The sequence below is a fragment of the Pezoporus flaviventris genome, unplaced genomic scaffold (assembly GCF_033815535.1).
Source record: "Pezoporus flaviventris isolate CSIRO_AGI_PZ_B2104156 unplaced genomic scaffold, CSIRO_AGI_Pfla_v1 ptg000083l, whole genome shotgun sequence".
Taxonomy (NCBI): domain Eukaryota; kingdom Metazoa; phylum Chordata; class Aves; order Psittaciformes; family Psittacidae; genus Pezoporus; species Pezoporus flaviventris.
In genome coordinates, this window is record NW_026892631.1 from 6223114 (window position 1) to 6241172 (window position 18059).

General features: G+C 40.1%; 1 protein-coding gene across 1 annotated transcript in view; it reads left to right on the plus strand.

Moving 5' to 3' along the window:
• Positions 1-18059, plus strand: part of MSH2 (mutS homolog 2) — a 50200-nt gene that overhangs the window by 20915 nt on the left and 11226 nt on the right. Inside the window, exons 7-10 of the mRNA XM_061475365.1 lie at positions 2153-2352; positions 7471-7580; positions 15127-15250; positions 15680-15830. Coding sequence (XP_061331349.1) covers positions 2153-2352; positions 7471-7580; positions 15127-15250; positions 15680-15830 — 585 coding nt within the window. The remainder of the gene's footprint in view (positions 1-2152; positions 2353-7470; positions 7581-15126; positions 15251-15679; positions 15831-18059) is intronic.

Below are 18059 nucleotides of genomic sequence, written 5' to 3' on the forward strand. Positions count from 1 at the left end.
TTCAGAATAGTACAGGAGGTTCACTGGAGTGCTGTGGGTAGAACACTTGCTGCAACAGGACATTCCTTCGACTTTTTCATATACCAAAATGTACTGCTGCTTGACCAGAGATCTATCTCTGTTGTGTTACCTTAGATAAAATCTTTGTTTCTAGAGTGACTTTCTGTACTAATTAGCTGAGGCAGTGTACCATGTTAACGTCTGTACTGTTTCCAGTGGCTAGCGTGCTCTGCAGAACACTGCATGGTGTAATGTAGATATTGCTGCTTTCAAAATGACAAAAAAAGAAGTAATTTCCAATGCAGTTTGTTAATGCAAATGTTCTTGTTACTGAAACTGATGCTTTTTTCTGCCAGTAAGTGTAACAGTAGAATAACGTGGTGAGAGCTTGCATGTCTCTAAATGAAATTAACTTCCTCGCTGAAGCTAAGATATTGATAGATAGCATGTTGATGTGATTAACCAGAAATCAGCACAGTATATATCACATCTGAAGGGGACAGAGTTCTTCCTTCATATTCCTAAAGAGTGACCAAGGAACAGACTTCCCTGGCATTCCAGACTGAACAATATCTGATTTTATTTAACTGCAAATGCAAAGTAAGTAAAGATGGCAATGTTAACTGATGCAAAAAAGCAATAAATGTAGGGAAGTTCACTTACATTCTAGTAGGGAAAATATGATTTAATGCTCTGTCACTTCTTACTGAGATTTATGTTTGCTTTCAGCACTTAAAGAATATTTATTTCACTGTTTAAACCCTAAACCCAAAATGTCAGGGAGCATCAGCTAGGGCAGGCTTAAGAAGGCAAGCTGGGAATCAACAATTACAGCAAGGTAGGCAGAGGGAGTACCCTTACTGATAAGGATGCAGTCCCCCAATACCTGTATGAAGCAAACAGGGTATACTTTGGCCATGAGTTTGGGTCTCCAGGCAAATCTATAGTGATTGTCTGAGATGGAGCAAGGAAGTCAAGCCAACAGGTCTTGGTCTGGATCAGTGGGGTGCATGGCCAGGCACAGGAATGGCTACAGCGTAGCTCGCATGAGAACCTGAGAACAAGTGCCTGAATTTGAATGCAGCTCTTGAGTGAAGGTGAGGAGGCCCCAGACAAGGCTTCTCACACCTCTTTCTTACACAGCTCTTCATAGTGGTCTTTAATGGTAAGATTTGCCTTCAGGAATCCCAAGCACCTGAAACCAGTGGCAAAGTCTTGAGCAAACATGACACTACCTCATTAGAGGAGGATCAGGTTATCAAACATTTAAACAAATTGGATACATGCAAGTCTGTGGGACCCAAGGAATACACCCACGAGTGCTGAGAAAGCTGTCCAAAGTCATTGTGCGGTCAATCTTGATTGTCTTAGAAAGGCCGTGATGGTTGGAGAAGGCTTCTGAAGACAGGAGAGACATTTGCTTTCTTCCAGTCCTCAAGAAGGTGGACTGAAACCATCTGAGCTGCCAGGCTCAAAGGGTTGTGATCAGGAGCATCAAGTCCAGCTGGGGGCCTGTCACTAATGGTGTACCTCAGGGGCCAATAGTGGAGCCATCCTTGGAGATATCCAAAATGAGACTGGATACCAGCAGCTGGCCCTGGCTGACCCTACTTTGAGCAAAGGGGTTGGAGTAGTCCATGTCCAGAGGTGCCTTCCATCCTCAAGGATTCCGATTCTGTATTCCGGGGTTGCACAGCTGCAAAATGTCAATGTTGGCCTTGACCACAGGCAGCTAAGCTCTGCCAAGAGAGGAGTTTTTTTCTTACAGTATGGGGTTTTCCTGCTTAATATGTGTTCTTTCACAGACTACTGGATGACTGTTTTTAGGTACAAGGAAAGGATTAATCTCAAAGTAGATTCTGGTCTTCAGCATACTACAGAAGAGATGTTTGTGCTTGAAGTGGTTTCACTCCAATGCTGTTCATTAGATACCTCAGCTGTTAAAAAATACAGAAGCATGATAGAGGCTAAATGTCCTTGCTTTTTCAGCTCATGTGTTGTCCTAGCTTCATTTGGGTTTTTATCAGGAAAGTTTATCAGGATATAGCCACGGAGAAAGGATAGAAGGAACTGCCAGATAAATGTTTTCATAGCTACATAAAAGAATTATAGACCATTCCATGCTAATCATTGTTACTGACTTCTTATTCAGGTTGAATTTGGTTGAAGCTTTTGTGGTGGATCCAGAACTACGCCAGCGCCTTCAAGAAGAGCTCTTGCGTCGCTTCCCAGATCTTAACCGGCTGGCAAAGAAGTTTCAGAGACAAGCAGCAAACTTACAGGACTGTTACCGAATGTACCAGGCTATTAATCAACTGCCTAATGTTGTACAAGCACTAGAAAAACACGAAGGTAATGCTACCCCTGTCTGTTTTCAGCGTTTTATAATACACTCACGATGCAATGAAGTAGTGTGTAGATTTCCAAAGATTCCTTTTTTTCCTGTGTACTTTTGTTGCAGGAATAAACATTAAAGACATTTGGATTTGAAACAAGTTGGAATTCTGATATGTCAATCAGATACTTAAACATAGCCAAATCTTTACATGAAAAAGCATTCTAATTAGTGTGTAGCTGAAGTACTTAAACTGGTGGATGACGGTCTGGTAATCCTTGATCTCGACTTCTCTCTAAGAATTCTTGACCAATTGTTTGTGAATTATGATCATAGAAATAAGATACCCTTCATACAATAGGGTTCTGTTCCTTTTGCAAACACTATGCACTTTTGGTTGTAATTAAACAAAAAAAAATCCCCAGTTTAAACATTATTGGTATAATTTGAATGACTGGTTTGGGTTTGGTTTGTTTTTTGACTTGTCATGCTTCTGTATTTGAGAAGAGTAATGCGGCAAGGTTTCTTCTGATCTTCATTACTAGGAAACACAAGGCTATAACAAGCAGGTCTAGAAAATACAAAGGTTGCTATTCCTTTTCTCTAGGTGTTATTGAGAAAATGCAGAATAAGATTGCTCAGCCTAACAAGGGGGTTGATTCAGTGCAGCAGTAGCAATCCTAGCCTGGTAGAAAGCATATTTTTGTAGAAGCCCATTATTTAGTTTGAAAATCTCTCTGCATAAGGCAAACGCCAAAGCTTTAAAGAGAAATACTGTGAAATGGTATGGTTACAGAAATTTATTTCCTGTGTGTATATACGTATATGTGTGTGTGTGTGTGTATCTATCTGCTTTTCTGTACTACAGTTTTATGACTTCAAGTAATGAGACTTATTTTCTAAAGTATTGATCTGAAGGTGAATTAATTTGTGATTGCTGGCTGTGTTATTTCCAAAAGCAGTTAAGATCTAAAGCTGGGAAGAACTGACAGATACAATTTTTATTTTATTTTATGTTTTTGTGAAGACCTGTGCCATGCTTCAGCTGCCTCAGTCCTGTCCCTTGGCTTTTCTAAACAGACTCTGCTTGTCTTTTGCCTTGGCATGGAGCTCTTGGATTTCTGTCTTAAACTGAGGCATTAATGCAAAATGCTCACTTTATCTTTACTCTTCCTATTAGTTCTCATTTGAATTGACAGAAGTTTCTCTGCCATAATACTGGGGTAGGAAAACAATTCCATTTTTAGAAGTTTTGAGGAGCAAGCTGTGTAAGCCAAACTGCTAAGATGACCATATGGAAAAACTAATAGGCTGCAAGAGATTCTTGCTGTTTTACACGTGAGTCAGTTGGCTTCAGTAGGGCGTTCATCAGCCGTATAGCTAAGATAATTTGAAATCGTGAAATGTGTTATTTTTTCTTTGTACTTGTATGCCCTTGTTTAAATACAACACTGGTCTGGTAATTCTGAGTGTACGTGGCTGATTCAGGCCGGATGTGCTCGTTTTCCTATTTTGGACTCAAATATTCTTACTCATCAAGAGATGGGAAGGCAGAAAGGTTTTTTGCAACCGAATGTCTGCCAGTTTCAGAACTTTTTCTAGTGAATGGCTGTGAGGAAATAGAGCAACTACACCATGAAGTGATCAGCAGTGATTGCCTTTCCCTCAGTATTGAGGCATTGCTTTGTTGAAATACTTGTTTTAACAGATGAGGAAAGCTGAGGAGAGGGGCAGTGAGTGAAGATGGTGTTTTTATTTTTTAGTCTTCAGAAACCTGTATAAGACAGGAAAGGACTCTGAGTCATCAAATCATTTTGCTATTGCTGGAAAGAGGGAGCAGTTCTTCATTACTCAGACTGCTGGGATGTAAAATCTAGGTACTTAAAAGATGTATATCTTCAAGAAGCTGCTGAAGCATCTTCCTTTCCACCTCAGAAGGACGCTGTTTTAAGCCTGTTAATATGCAAGATGTGGAAATTGTAAGATGGATTCCAGGTGTTTTTTTTTTTTTACCATATGGTATACAGTGGCTTGAATATCCCCTTACTGCTTTTGGAAATGCCTTGTATTCCATGTTCCAGTACAGGTCTTTCCTTGTCACTGGTGTGTTGTAACCATGTTGTGATTGAACTTGGCTGTTTCACATTCTTTGACATTTCCTGCTGATTTATTCCCCTGCTTATAGTGGAAATTTGTTTATTTGTCAATGTGTCATCTCACTGTTAAATGAAACTTAATTTCTGTTAGCCCAGTTTTCAAGGTTGATCAGTTGTGTTCCTGATTTATTTTTCCCAATTTCATCTGCTGATGCCTTCTACATTGTATATATTAGTGAATTTTATAAGAAGCAGCCTTTTGTGCATTAATATTATTGATTCAGACATTTTAAAAAGATAAATGCTGGTATAAGCCCTGGAGGAAGTGTGTTGCTGGTGTCCTTCCAGCTCATCTTTTGCAAGTCGTTGATGTCCTCTTTATCTGCCTTCTGATCATTGTATTAATCATGAATCTTGCAGCTTAGCATCCCATGTGACACCATACTGAATCCCTTAGAAGAACCCAGATTAGGTCTACAGATTTCCCTGTGTTTTAGGCAGTCACTTACCTCAGACAGATGTTGTGCTATGTAGGTATGGCCTGCCTTTAGTAAATCTGTACTATATTTTATCCCAATTTTCATTTTGCTCCTTGTTCTTTCCTCATTATTTTTCCTAAGACCTTTTGTAGCATCAAAATTCCTAGTTTAAGTGCCTTCAGTTGTCGAGATTTGTCTGTTTTTTCCTTGATAGAATAGTGTCAGTTGTCATGCTTCTGTTTGATGCCAAACTAACTACATAAACATTTCAAGTTTTGAGGTTTAGTGCTTCATTTTAAATTTTTATACGATGTTTCAAACTATAGTACTAGAAAAGTCTTTAATTCATATAAATAAATACTTATCTGTACTTAAGTAATTTATGGTTTAATTTAAAAACTACATGGGATCAGATAGGTTTTGTGATCAGTATGTATCCCTGCTTTTGACTGTACGTAGTTCTCTCAGTGGTTACCTCATGCTAATAATGTTGAGTAGGTGCAAAAATGTTGTTTGTTTTTATCATACATCTTTTGTATGAGTTTATAAATGCAGGTGCAATCCAAGTGAGAGTTTAATTTTTTCAGTGATTTCACTTACTGCTCCTAATCTCTTAATGGGAAGTATTATGCTTTTAAGAAAAACATCCACACGCAACTTCTACAAATCCTCAGTATTCACTGACTCCACTATTTTACTTCCTTGGATACTGAACATGAAGTTGGATTGAAAATATAAATCTGTTTTGCAATGTATTAGTTTAAACCATATTCTAGACATGTATTAATACGTTAGTATTTTATTTACTTAATAAATTAAGTATTTTATTTAATTAATAAATTAATGTTTTCTAATTTTTGAATGTGACATCTTCCTATGGTGTTTGGAGATGTACTCGTTCAATAATGAAATGGGATGAAACTCTCCTACTTACAGTTTCTTTTATTGGAAGGAGTAATTGCTACTTCAGGTTCAAGCACATGCATTTTTCATTAATTCAAGATTACTGAAGATTATTTAATTGCCAGGCATTCTCTCAGCTGGTGTACTGGAAACATGCTCTGAAGAACGGACTTGAAACCTTTTTTTGTTCTTCAGGCTCTGCTTTACTGCCTGCTTTTATTTTCTAGGTTGGTTTAGGTGGGTCTCGCTATAGGAGGGGTTAAAAAAAAAAAGAAGACCAAGCAAGTGATTTGAAATAAAAAGCAAGATCTTTATTGCAGATATCTCTTAGTTTGAAGACTTTTAGTCAGCAGAAGACTCCAGTTTTTACAAGTTCAGTAATCTCTCAACAATATACAATTTTTACCTCCATTAATAGACACTAACCTGTTAAGAACTTTAAAAGCCTGGGGGAGTGAGGAAGCAAAAAGGCACAGGAGGACAAAGAAACAAAGCAACCTTTTACTTTTTACTTGAGTTACAGTGCTGAGAGAGAACAGAGATTCCGTTGGGTAATCGTGTCCTCATTGTGTGACTTACGAGTTTGTACAGACATTCTTCTTAGGGAAGAGTAGGACCTTTTCCTTCGTCTGATAAGAAATTGGGAGGCTCTGGAATAGCCAGAGATTAGTCCTGTGTTTCTCCGTTAATGTGCAAAGCCTTGCCTGTAAACATCAGAAGCAAATACCATAATTCTGTACCTAATCCAGTGACTAGAAGCTTGTAGTATTGGGTACTTTTTGAGGCGTTTTGTGGAAGTCGTGGAGTCAGTAATGCTAACTTTTCTGTGATTAAATCATAACTTGAAGTGGCTGCAAAGGTGTAAACATTTGTTTACCGGCAGTGTTTTCATACCAGGCTGATGGATAGGTGCTTATTTTTAGGCCTGAAGACTTTCTTGATAAAATCAGCATTATCTGTGTGTGCTGCGTTATGGAAAATGCATGCTACATCAAAGGGAAGATGCAGTTTGCGGTTATACTTGGTGCTACAGGGTATCTGTGCTAACAAAATACATTGGAAAAGACTACGTTAATGTTGATGATTTCCTGTTTAGTGGAAAGATCAGTGACTGTAAAGATCTGGTTAGAGCAGATGTTTGGCTTTTTTAGGGAAAGCAAAACCAAAACCCGCACACCTCAATTTCTGTTTATGTCCGTATTTTAACCTACCAAATGGTTCCAATTTTTGGTAATTTTGAAGTAAGAAAAATGAAAAACTCGTGAGTGTGGATGATGAAACTTGCACTTTGTATTTTTAAAATTGTTTGGTGTAGAATACGATTTTTGCTAAAGCCATTTCTCTGTCTTACGTGCAAGATGGGTAATGTTCAGACATCAGGTTTGCTTTCAAACTATTGTTTGTCTTTAGTTTTACTCATAGTAGAAGGGAATTAATGCCACCAGATGTGAACAAAGATGACAGAATAGGTAAAAGCTTAATCAGAATATAAATGATGCCAGTCCTGGGAAAAGATATGTGCGTGTCAGTGAAATAATCATAGCCACTCTTAAAAAATAACCAGCTATGTAGTTGTGCTGCTCATCTTGGATAAGTGAATTCTGGTAAAGTTAGGGGGTTTTGTGAGTGATGATTTTTTTGTGTTTGTTCTTAACAGGAGCTCACCAGATGTTGTTGTCGGCAGTGTTTATAACACCTCTTAATGATATCTACTCTGACTTCTCAAAGTTTCTGGAGATGATAGAAACAACATTGGACATGGATAAGGTATGGGCTGGTGTGTGGGAGGGGGTTTACTTAGCAATTAAAGTTTCTTGTTGAACTTTGCCATCTGCTCTACACACTCTAAATTTAATTGATCATCTATATTAAGTAGTTAGTGGTAGCTTAGCTGTGGAATATATGAAGACTTATTAGTATAGCAGTTGAATATCAAGAGGATATCCACCCACTGTCTGAAATTATCTATCCAGTATAAAAATGCTGCAGGTACATGGATGCTGTGGACCTGAATCTGTTTTGTAAAAACCTCATCAGTATTACAACTGGAGAAGTTATTTTGGTACTTTTCTGCTTTTCATATTTTCAAAGTTACTGTGGTGTTTCTCAAATCTGGAATATAACCAGAATGTTTATTACATATTTCTCTGCTTCTATAAAGTTCATTAGACTTGGTTCTATTTTGCGTGGGGTTAAGTCTTCATTACTAATGGACTGCCTCTCTGAAAAATGACTGACTTAGGTATAAAGACTTCACTTTCCAGTGTAAAGACATTTCTCATTAGAGAGAAAGGTGCTACAATTATCTTGGCTTTGCAGCTACACTTGCTTATGAAATATTACTGGTGATAGGACTGTGCTTGCAAGGGAAAGCTGGCATTTTTTCAGCAGAAAAATTGGCCAAAGAAAACTGGAAGGAACATTCTTGTTTCTTGAATCTGTAGCGGAAAGGAGAAGGGATGACTGTAAATGCTTTGTTATTGTTTAATGCTGAACACTTAGGACACAGGCAAAACGAGGAACCATTGATTAACTGGGTGAAACAAGTTATTTAGTGAGTTTTGTCCGTAATTTTGTCCCATTATATATTTGTTACAGAATTGGTGAGACTCGTTTTGAAATGTACATGCTTGGTTAGAAATACTCCAAAATCGATCATTTTGGAAACTGTGGGAGACTTTTAGGGTTGTTGTGTCAGTTTCGGCTGACTAGAAATAGAACTGCCTAACCGTGTGTCAGGCATGGCAGTGAGGGCAAAGTGTTGAACTTCTGAAAACTGCAGTGGCTTTAAGACTTTGAACGTGTGTATTTTTCTGCAAAGGCAGATGCACCACATTTTACCTCTTTGTATTGTGCATGCATTCATCAGTTGCGTTTCATGGTTTAAGGACAGACTGTTTGATTGACACGTTGCTGTAATTTGTGATATATGCTAATGAAGAAATTTATAGCTTTGTACTAGTTACAGACCATCTGTTGATGCAGTTTGTGTGCCCTGGGACTCTGTTTTCTTTAAAGCTAACAGCTGTTCTAAGCCTTCACCCTTTATAGTCCAGCCCTTCAAATCTCTCTTCAGCTTGTTTTGTTGTCCTTCTAAACAAAATAACAAGTGAGTTATTTTTAATCAGGGCCCATAGAATCCAGTGTGTCAGATTTGGTTTTGTTTTTTGTTTTCCCCTTCAAGATACCGGAAGATGCTTATAGATAAGCCAGTGCTGGTTTTACTGGAGGAAATACACCTTGTCCATATGAATGTTAAGGTTTTTAACATTGACTTGAAATTCCTCTTGGGTTTTTAGGGAGTACAAACAAAATACCCAGCTCCATTCTGAGTGTGATTGGAAGACAGGTTGTTATAGCAACTAAATTATGTCAATAATCCATTCCGATATAAAAAAGAAACATCTAAGTTCAAAAAGTGTGGGATGTGGTTATTCATTTACCTAGCTGTAATAGAAGTTGAGAAACTGTCACTTCCTCTCCTGTCTTTTCACAGAATTGTAAGGTTCCTTTCAGAAACCATCTACCCCAACTCCTCCTCAAGTCAGGGCAACTTCGTTAATGCTTTTGGTACATAGTATTTTGGTTTGAGTATTGAGCACAGCTCTACAGAAGGACTTTTTTTTTCACATTAGCTAGCTCAGCATAGAATTGTAGGATTGACTAGGTCGGAAAAGACCTTTAAGATCAAATCCATATAGTTCCAAAGTCTGCAAATTATTTGCTGTCACCTCATTCCTTTGAGCACCCCTTGGAAATGTGACTCACTTGGGTCTTATTTCATGTAAGTAAACATACATGGGTATTAAAGTGGTGTTAATGCTGTAATGCTGGTCTGCTGCTTACCACATTAGATATTTAAATATTTAAATACAATGACTGGAATGTTGGAATGGAAGGTTACAGGCTCTTTAGAAAAGACAGGCCCGGCAGACGGGGAGTAGGAGTTGCTATTTATGTTAGGGATAGGCTGGAGAGTATGGAACTGTGTCTGTGGAGAGGTGAGCAGTCAATAGACAGTTTGTGGGTCAGGGTTAAAGGGAATATAGCTATGGGAGACATTACTGTGGGGACCTGTTACAGACCGCCTGATCAAGGAGAACCTGCGATGAAGCACTCCATAGACAGACAGGAACAGCCTCACGCTCGCAGGCCCTTGTTCTCATGGGTGACTTCAACCACCCTGACATCTGTTGGAAGGACGGTACGGCCCGGCACAAGCAACCCAGGAGGTTCCTCGATTGTGTAGAAGACAACTTCCTTCTGCAAGTAATGGAGGAGCTGACAAGGAGAGGTGCCATGCTTGACCTCGTGCTCACCAACAGGGAAGGGCTCGTTGGAAATGTGATGCAGCCTTGGATGCAGCGATCATGAGAGGCTTGAATTTGAGATCCTCAGGACAGTGAGAAGAGCGTGCAGCAAGCTCACTGCCCTGGACTTCAAAACAGCAGACTTTGGCCTCTTCAGAAACCTGCTTAGGAAGGTTCCATGGGATACAGCCCTAGTGGGCAGGGGGCCCAAGACTGTTGGTTGATATTCAAGGATCACCTGCTACAAGCTCAGGAGTGTTGCATCCCAACCAGAAGGAAGGGCAGCAGGAGGGCCAGGAGATCTCCTTGGATGGATAAGGAGCTGCTGAGGAAACTCAGAGGGGGAAAGAAGCTTATGAAAGGTGGATGTGAGGACAGGTGAACCTGGGAAGAATGCAGGGATGTTGTCTGGGAAGCTAGGGACCAGGTTAGGAAAGCTAAGGCACAGTTAGAAATAAACGTGGCTAGGGATGTTAAGGATAGCAGGAAGGGATTCTATAGGTATGTAGCGAATAAAAGACAGACTAGGGGCAACGTGGGCCCTCCCCAGAAGCTATCAGGAGAACTGGCTGCCCTGGGTTTGGAGAAGGGTGAGATTCTCAATGGCTTTTTTGCCTCGGTCTTCACTGGCAAATGCTCCGACCACACCACCCAAGTTTTGGAAGGCAGATGCAGGGACTGTGAGAATCAAGACCCTAGGCCATCTTAAGAACCTGAATGTAAACAAGTCCATGGGAGCTGATGAAATCCATCCGCAGGTCCTGAAGGAGCTGGCAAATGAAGTTGCGAAGCCGCTGGCCATCATATTTGTAAAATCATGGCAGTCAGGTGAAGTTCCCAATGACTGGAAAAAGGGAAATATAACCCCCATTTTGAAGAAGGGGAAAATGGATGACCCCGGGAATTACAGACCAGTCAGTCTCACCTCTGTGCCTGGCAAAATCTTGGAGCAGATTCTGCTGGAAGGCATGCTAAGGCACATGAAAATCAACAAGGTGCTTGGTGACAGCCAGCATGGCTTCACTAAGGGGAAATCCTGCCTGACCAATTTGGTGGCCTTCTATGATGTTTCAGCGATACTTTGTGCTTCTGTATATTGTTGAAATATGATTATGCCGAAGGAGTATTATTTTGGGAAGATGAGAGGGGAATGAGTTGGGTTCACTGATAACTTCCTCCCATTTTTCTGGTGAGGTCTAGCCTTGCTGTACCATAATTGATGGTAGATTGATTAGATACAAAGCACAAAGAACTCAAATACGACATTCCTGTTAATGCTTGTCCTGACAGATTGTTGTTGGCTGTGTTCTCACTGAAGGCTGCAGAAGAGAAAAGGAAAAGTTTGCTTTAAGTGACTTACATAATTACATCTGAGATACTGCTGTAGGAGGAGCGCAGCTTGAGAAGAACGTTAGAGGGTAATATAGTTGTGGGTGCCTGATGGTTTTAGGTATTAATTAGTAGCACAAGTTTTTAATATTTTTAGTAAACCAGTTAGTTTACATTCCTAGCAGTTTAGCTGAACTTTTAATTTAGTTTTAAAATGTTTTAGGAAAAATTTCATCCCCAAAAGGGCAGTTGGGCACTGGAACAGGCTGCCCAGGGTAGTGGTGGAATCACTGTCAATGGAAGCATTCACAAACCATGTAGACGAGCCCCTCAGTGACGCAGTTTAGTGGTAGCCTTGGCAGTGCTGGGGCAATGGTTGGACTTGATGATCTTAAAGGTCTTTTCCAACCTCATTGATTCTGTGACTCTGTGTTTTCTACTCACTTGATCACATTTGGCTTTCACTCTGAGTGTAGTCAGAGGGATTTTCAGGCTGAGGTAATGGGATATAGGCTGCTGGATGTCCTGAAGACTTGGTGTCTTCACCTGAAAAGCCACCAGGCACTTACCCTGGGCTGCAGTGCCTGCTTTGCTGCGAAACGGTTCTTGAACTGCTGCAGTCCCTAACTCAGACTGTGAATGTGAATGGAAGCTGAAGTAATTTTAATCACCTGTCCTGAGACTTCACAGGAGTTTAGGATTTATTTCTTGCACACTAGCAGCCTCTGGGTTCATTTGTCATCACAGGTCTATTGGAGCTGTAATGGACTTAGCAACAAGCACGTGAAAACTACTCCATTCCCCATGACTGCTGAATGGAGCAGAGGGTGAGACAGTAATGCAGCTCTTTTGCACATGTATAAGCTTTAGCCACATACGGATCTTTGCTGGAAGTAAAGTGAAAGCTGGCTTGCAGTGTGGAGGTCCAGAAGGTCGTAAGTGCAAGGCATAGCTTCAGTTCTGGTTAGCCTTTCTGATGTGGCTGTATGGGTGAAGGCTGGAACGGACAGTCAGAGTGGGTGACCTGCCAGAGTGTTATGGATCCTTGGGAATGTTACCTTCCTGTTCCCGAGGTTATGGCATTTCTACCCTTCTGTTTCAGGGTTCACATAATTACTTGAAGATGCGAAAAAAGTTACCTTTCACTTGGCTGTCAGCCTTGGTTGTCTCCTGAATCCAGTTGTAACAAGGGCTGGCATGTGTGGTGTTTGCATCCCAGCCTTTCTAGCTCCTGTTTCAGATCAGGATCTGCCCTACCAAGCCAGAAACGATCTTTTCTCTATCATGGGATCATAGAATCACAGAATAGTTAGGGTTGGAAAGGACCTTAAGATCACCTCACACTAAACCATGTCACCTAAGGCTCTGTCCAACCTGGCCTTGAACACTGCCAGGGATGGAGCATTCATGACTTCCCTGGGGAACCCATTCCAGTGCTTCACCACCCTAACAGGAAAGAATTTCCTCCTTATATCCAATCTAAACTTCTCCTGTTTAAGTTTTAACCCATTACCCCTTGTCCTATCATTGCAGTCCCTAATGAAGAGTCCCTCCCCAGCATCTCTATAGGCCCCCTTCAGATACTGGAAGGCTGCTATGAGGTCTCCATGCAGCCTTCTCTTCTCCAGGCTGAACAGCCCCAACTTTCTCAGCCTGTCTTCATACGGGAGGTGCTCCAGTCCCCTGATCATCCCCGTGGCCTCCTCTGGACTTGTTCCAACAGTTCCATGTCCTCTTTATGCTGAGGACACCAGAACTGCACACAATACTCCAGGTGAGGTCTTACGAGAGCAGAGTAGAGGGGCAGGATCACCTCCTTCGACCTGCTGGTCACGCTCCTTTTGATGCAGTCTAGGATAGAGTTGGCTTTCTGGGCTGTGAGTGTGCACTGCCTGCTCATGTTCATTTTCTCATTGACCAACACCCCCAAGTCCTCTGCAGGGCTGCTCTGAATCTCTTCTCTTTAGAGAAAAGTATCCTGTCGTAAGTGTTCATTGCTGTTCTCTCAGCAGAATTATGAAGGGAATGGGAGAAGCAGGCCTATCAACAGGGGCTGTAGCAGGGAATGAATTTGTTCATACCCCTTTAACACTTCCAAGTTTCAAGATGGTCTTCTAAAATCTCATAATCCTTTATTTTGTGGAGTCCTCATCTCTGCTTAAGCAGCTGGAGAACTTTGCTGCTTCAGTATGTTTGCACACAACACAACTGGGACTAAAACATTGTAATGCCTTGCAGTGCTGGTAATTGCACAGAGGAAATAAGCACCAGTGGTTCAGTTTTCTATGATGCAGCTTCTGTGGAAGATAAATTATCTGTTGGGAGATGATAATTCTCAGAATAAAGTAGCGATCCTTTAAAAATACAGTAAGCTATGTAGTTAAGCTGTGTAGTTTCTTTATATGATCATTTACTTGTCCCCTCAGTTCCAAATTCTGAAATGTATAAGCCCTGTGGCTTTCATTTCCAGATTGCATTCCCAGGTCTTTGTTCCAAGCTGCTGCCAAACCCGGGAGTCTTCAGTCTAATGCTTTTACACTTGTTCTGACACATTAAGATTTGAAGTGCTTCTTGTGCTTAGTAGAACAAGATTCATGTGGTGGTTCTTGCAGTTACAGTTCCTCTTACTCAGTGCTTTCTAGTGAGCTACTTTTACTGTCTGGGAAGGAGTAACGGAACTGTGTGAACCTCCCTTTCCTCTTCTTCTTTTGCTAACTTATACTTGCGAGTATAAGTGAAATTGTACATAAACCACCTTTCAGTGTGTTTTGCGAAGTGTTTGTAGTTGCTTTGTGTACGGCTTTGCAGATGATTCCCGCTTAGGGGAAGCTCTGTAAGTGTTGTGTGTGTTTTGGGGTTTTGCTTGTTTCTTAAACTTAATTAGAATAAATAAATTACTAATATGAAAGCCAATGCTTCGTTTCCATGTTGGACAACAGTGCTAATATTTTGTTGGTTGTAAAGCTTTGTATATTAAAAATGGAGTTTCTTTTACTGAGCAGTTGTAAGTTGTGCCTGTGAATTAAACCCAAGACCTGTAAGGTCATCAGGAGCACACACCTGGCAGTGGAAGCTTGGGGAAAGGAGAGGAAGAAGATGAAACTTGCTTCATTTGTGCTCTGAAAATGATTAGCTTGTAGGAAATGTATATGCTTTTCAATTCAACTGGGTTGAAATTGGGTGGAATTTTTGGTGGTGTTATGTAGGTTCCTTCTGTAACCTCTTGAGTGTGTTTTGGACAGGAATTACTGTTTCATAAACTTGTGTTTCCAAATACTTCTTGCTTTGAAACACCCCATCCTTAATTAGCTGCATAAGTCCAGCCTGCATAACAGTTTCATTTCCTCTGACTTCCCTTCTTTCCTGCCTACTGCTCAGTTATTTGTATGCGGATGAATATGTGGACAGCTCCATTTCGAAGTAAAGGAATCGATTAAAAGGGTGTATTTAGCTTCTATAAAGTATATTACCTGAGAAGACAAGTGTAAGATATATATTTGTTTTATGATAATTGCTATCTGATTCAACTACAAACAGTGTTGTGTTACAAAATTCTGTTTATAAAGTAAATAGAATAAAGGATAAAGTAAATTCATTTCACCATGTATGATCAGGGAGGTCATTTGGTTTGTTACTACCTATGTTCATAAATATTTTTTGTTATTTCTCCCTAGGTGGAGAATCATGAATTTCTTGTCAAGGCTTCTTTTGATCCTAATTTGACAGAATTAAGAGAGAAGATGAATGAACTGGAAGAAAAAATGCAGTCCTTGTTAAAAAGTGCAGCGAAAGAACTAGGTAGGGTATGAGACTGCCTTTGATTTTTACCTCTTCTGTGAAATGTTTTGAGATCAAGTGATGAAATGAAAACTGGAACAGAGGAGTTAAGGGATGTTTGTATTATTATTAATGTGGGGTGACTTTATTTGTCGTGGTAGAATCTTTTGAAAACTAAGTGATTTTTGGTTTAAAATTTGGTCTTTTATTTTTTTTTTCCTTAAGAATGGCATTCCAGGATATTTCAGAAATTATCCTTTATGTTGCAAGCTGCTGGCAGAATTCATTTTGTAGAACTCGCCTAACTCTTGGTTAGGCCTAGTTCTGTTTCGCATCCTTTTGAGGACATACGTTGGAACTTACACAAACTGGGGATTGGTGAGCAGAAATAGTACAGGGTACAGGGTTTTTTGGATAATAGAGTTTTCCTTTTTTGTTTTCATCTAAAAGGTTTGGAAGCTGGCAAAAGCATCAAACTGGAGACAAATTCACAGTTTGGACATCACTTTCGAATAACGTGCAAGGAAGAAAAAGTTCTCCGTAACAATTCGAAATATGAAATAGTTGATACACAGAAGAATGGTGTGAAGTTTACTAACAGGTATGAAATCATCTCTGTAGTTTTTCAAGCCTGTTGTGAAAGAAACAAAACTGTTCTTTCCTTTATAACAATGCCAGTAAACTGGTTTCCCTAAGTCTTGAATGGCTGAATTTTCACCTTTTGAATTAGCTCACAGATTGGTATATTGAGCAAGACTGGCACGAGGGAATAGGCATCATACAGTTTCTGTTAAAAGCTTCATTCCCTATTTGCTTTGCCAGCTGTTAGCTATTTTTGGTCCTTTGACTTGGGCTAATTTCTCTGTTTTAGCTGCAGCTAGTAGCATAATTGCATTCACTGAGTGTTTATACAGACACTTTCACAAGCTGCAGTAGAAAAACAGCTATTTATGTTTATCACCAAATATGCCATGCAGAAATTTTGTTAGTAATTACCTTTTTTTGTTGTTCCAAATCACGCTGTAATTTCTTGTATACCTATGTATTGGCCTTTCTGTGGCTCCCTAGATAAGCTGCTTAAAAATTTCATTCTCCAGGCTAATTGCATTGATGCTGTTTCAGTGGCTCCTTGTCTGAACAAAAGATCTATATTCTCTGTTGAAGTTTTAGCTCTCCTAGATCATTTTAGAAGGAGCAAGGGCTACCTTGGTCATTAGATGTCCCTCTCTCTACTTTGTTGTTTTTACACGGGGCAAACAAGGTAGGAAATTGCACAGAGCAAACAAGGCAGACAGTTGCATATGCAGAATCGAGGTAATAACTTAGGTTGAAGGTGATCTCTTGAGTTTAATTGGTCTAGCCCCTCATTTGGAGCAGAAACACCTTGGAAATTGGATCCTATCTCAAAGTTAGATGAGGTAGCTGGAGGCCTTCCCCAGGTGCTCATTGTCCAAGCATCCTTCACAGCCTGGTGGGGCACAAGTTCCAGTGCTGAACCACTCTTTGTAAAAACTTTTCTAATCAGTTCTAATGAGAACTTCCCTTGCAGAAGCTTGGTATTTTAGTATCTCATGCTTCTGCTGTGCATCTCCAAGAAGAGTCTGGTGCCTCTCCTTTCCAGGCTGATTTTGGATTCTCTCAGATTAGCTCCAAATTTTGTGGTGGCTATTTGCTCCAGGTTTGATGTCCCTCTGACACTGGGAAGACAAAACTGGGGATGGCACTGCAGGTGTGGTCTCATGATGCTGAATAAAGGGGAAGAATCACTTCTTCGATCTGCTGGCTACGCTTTTGCTAGTGCAAAATACTTTCCCAGTTGTTTCTCTAATCTCTATGTATCCCTGTGAATGGCAGCCCTTTCTTCCAGTGTGCTTACAGCTCCCTTTAACACGGTATTGTTCATAACCTTGCCGAGAGTGCATTTGTGAGTGCATTCAGTCCTGTCATTCTAATTGGACTTAGTTCCTGACAAGTTCCTCCTTGTCACTCTAAGTCTCCTGCATGTGTTATATATGGAACGGTAAAAACAGCAGAGATTACCATATTGTAGGGTATTTCAGACAAACCATGCTGCTGTTGCTTAAGGTATAACAGTTCCTGCTGGACTTAGTGAAGTGACTAGAGAAGTGAGTTTATCGAGAGAGAGAATATTGATTGATAGACATATATGAGGAGCACTGTCTATGAGGCAAGGCTGTTTTCAAGCCAGTGCTATCACTAATAGTGACTGTGTCTGGTAATCACTCACTCTCATTGTAATAAATCCTGTGCTTTGAAAAGTATGGCAAGCATATGCGTTCACACCAAGCAATATGTTGGTGTATTTAGCACCAACAGTTTAGCAATTTAGCACAAATTTATTTAAATGAACAAAGTGTAAACCTTAATTGCATTTTGATTTAACATTTATTCAGAGGATATTCTCTCTGAAATTTAAAACGGCTTTTTTTTTTTAATGGTTCTAAATATGCATCTAAATATAATGATGGAGTTAGGTTTTTCTGTAACTGAGAAGGTGGTACTTAGAACTCCTGCTGTAAGTGTCATCTATTACTTTCCCGTAGGGAAGAAGCCCATGGATCATTAATAAAACTGACATCTTTGTGCTTAGTTAAGTTCTAGCACCATCTGCAGAAGCAGCTGTAAGCATGAGGCTGTCTTCTGCTTACAGTGTGGGTCCACTACTTGACTGTGTTTGAAGATGAGCTTGGTAAGAACTCAAGAGAATTAAAACTGTCTCTTGATTTCAGCTTACCTTATTTTGAAGTCTAGAACCTGTTCTTAGTGACAGTAGTTCACTGAGAGTTTTACTAAATGAAAGGAGTCAGTG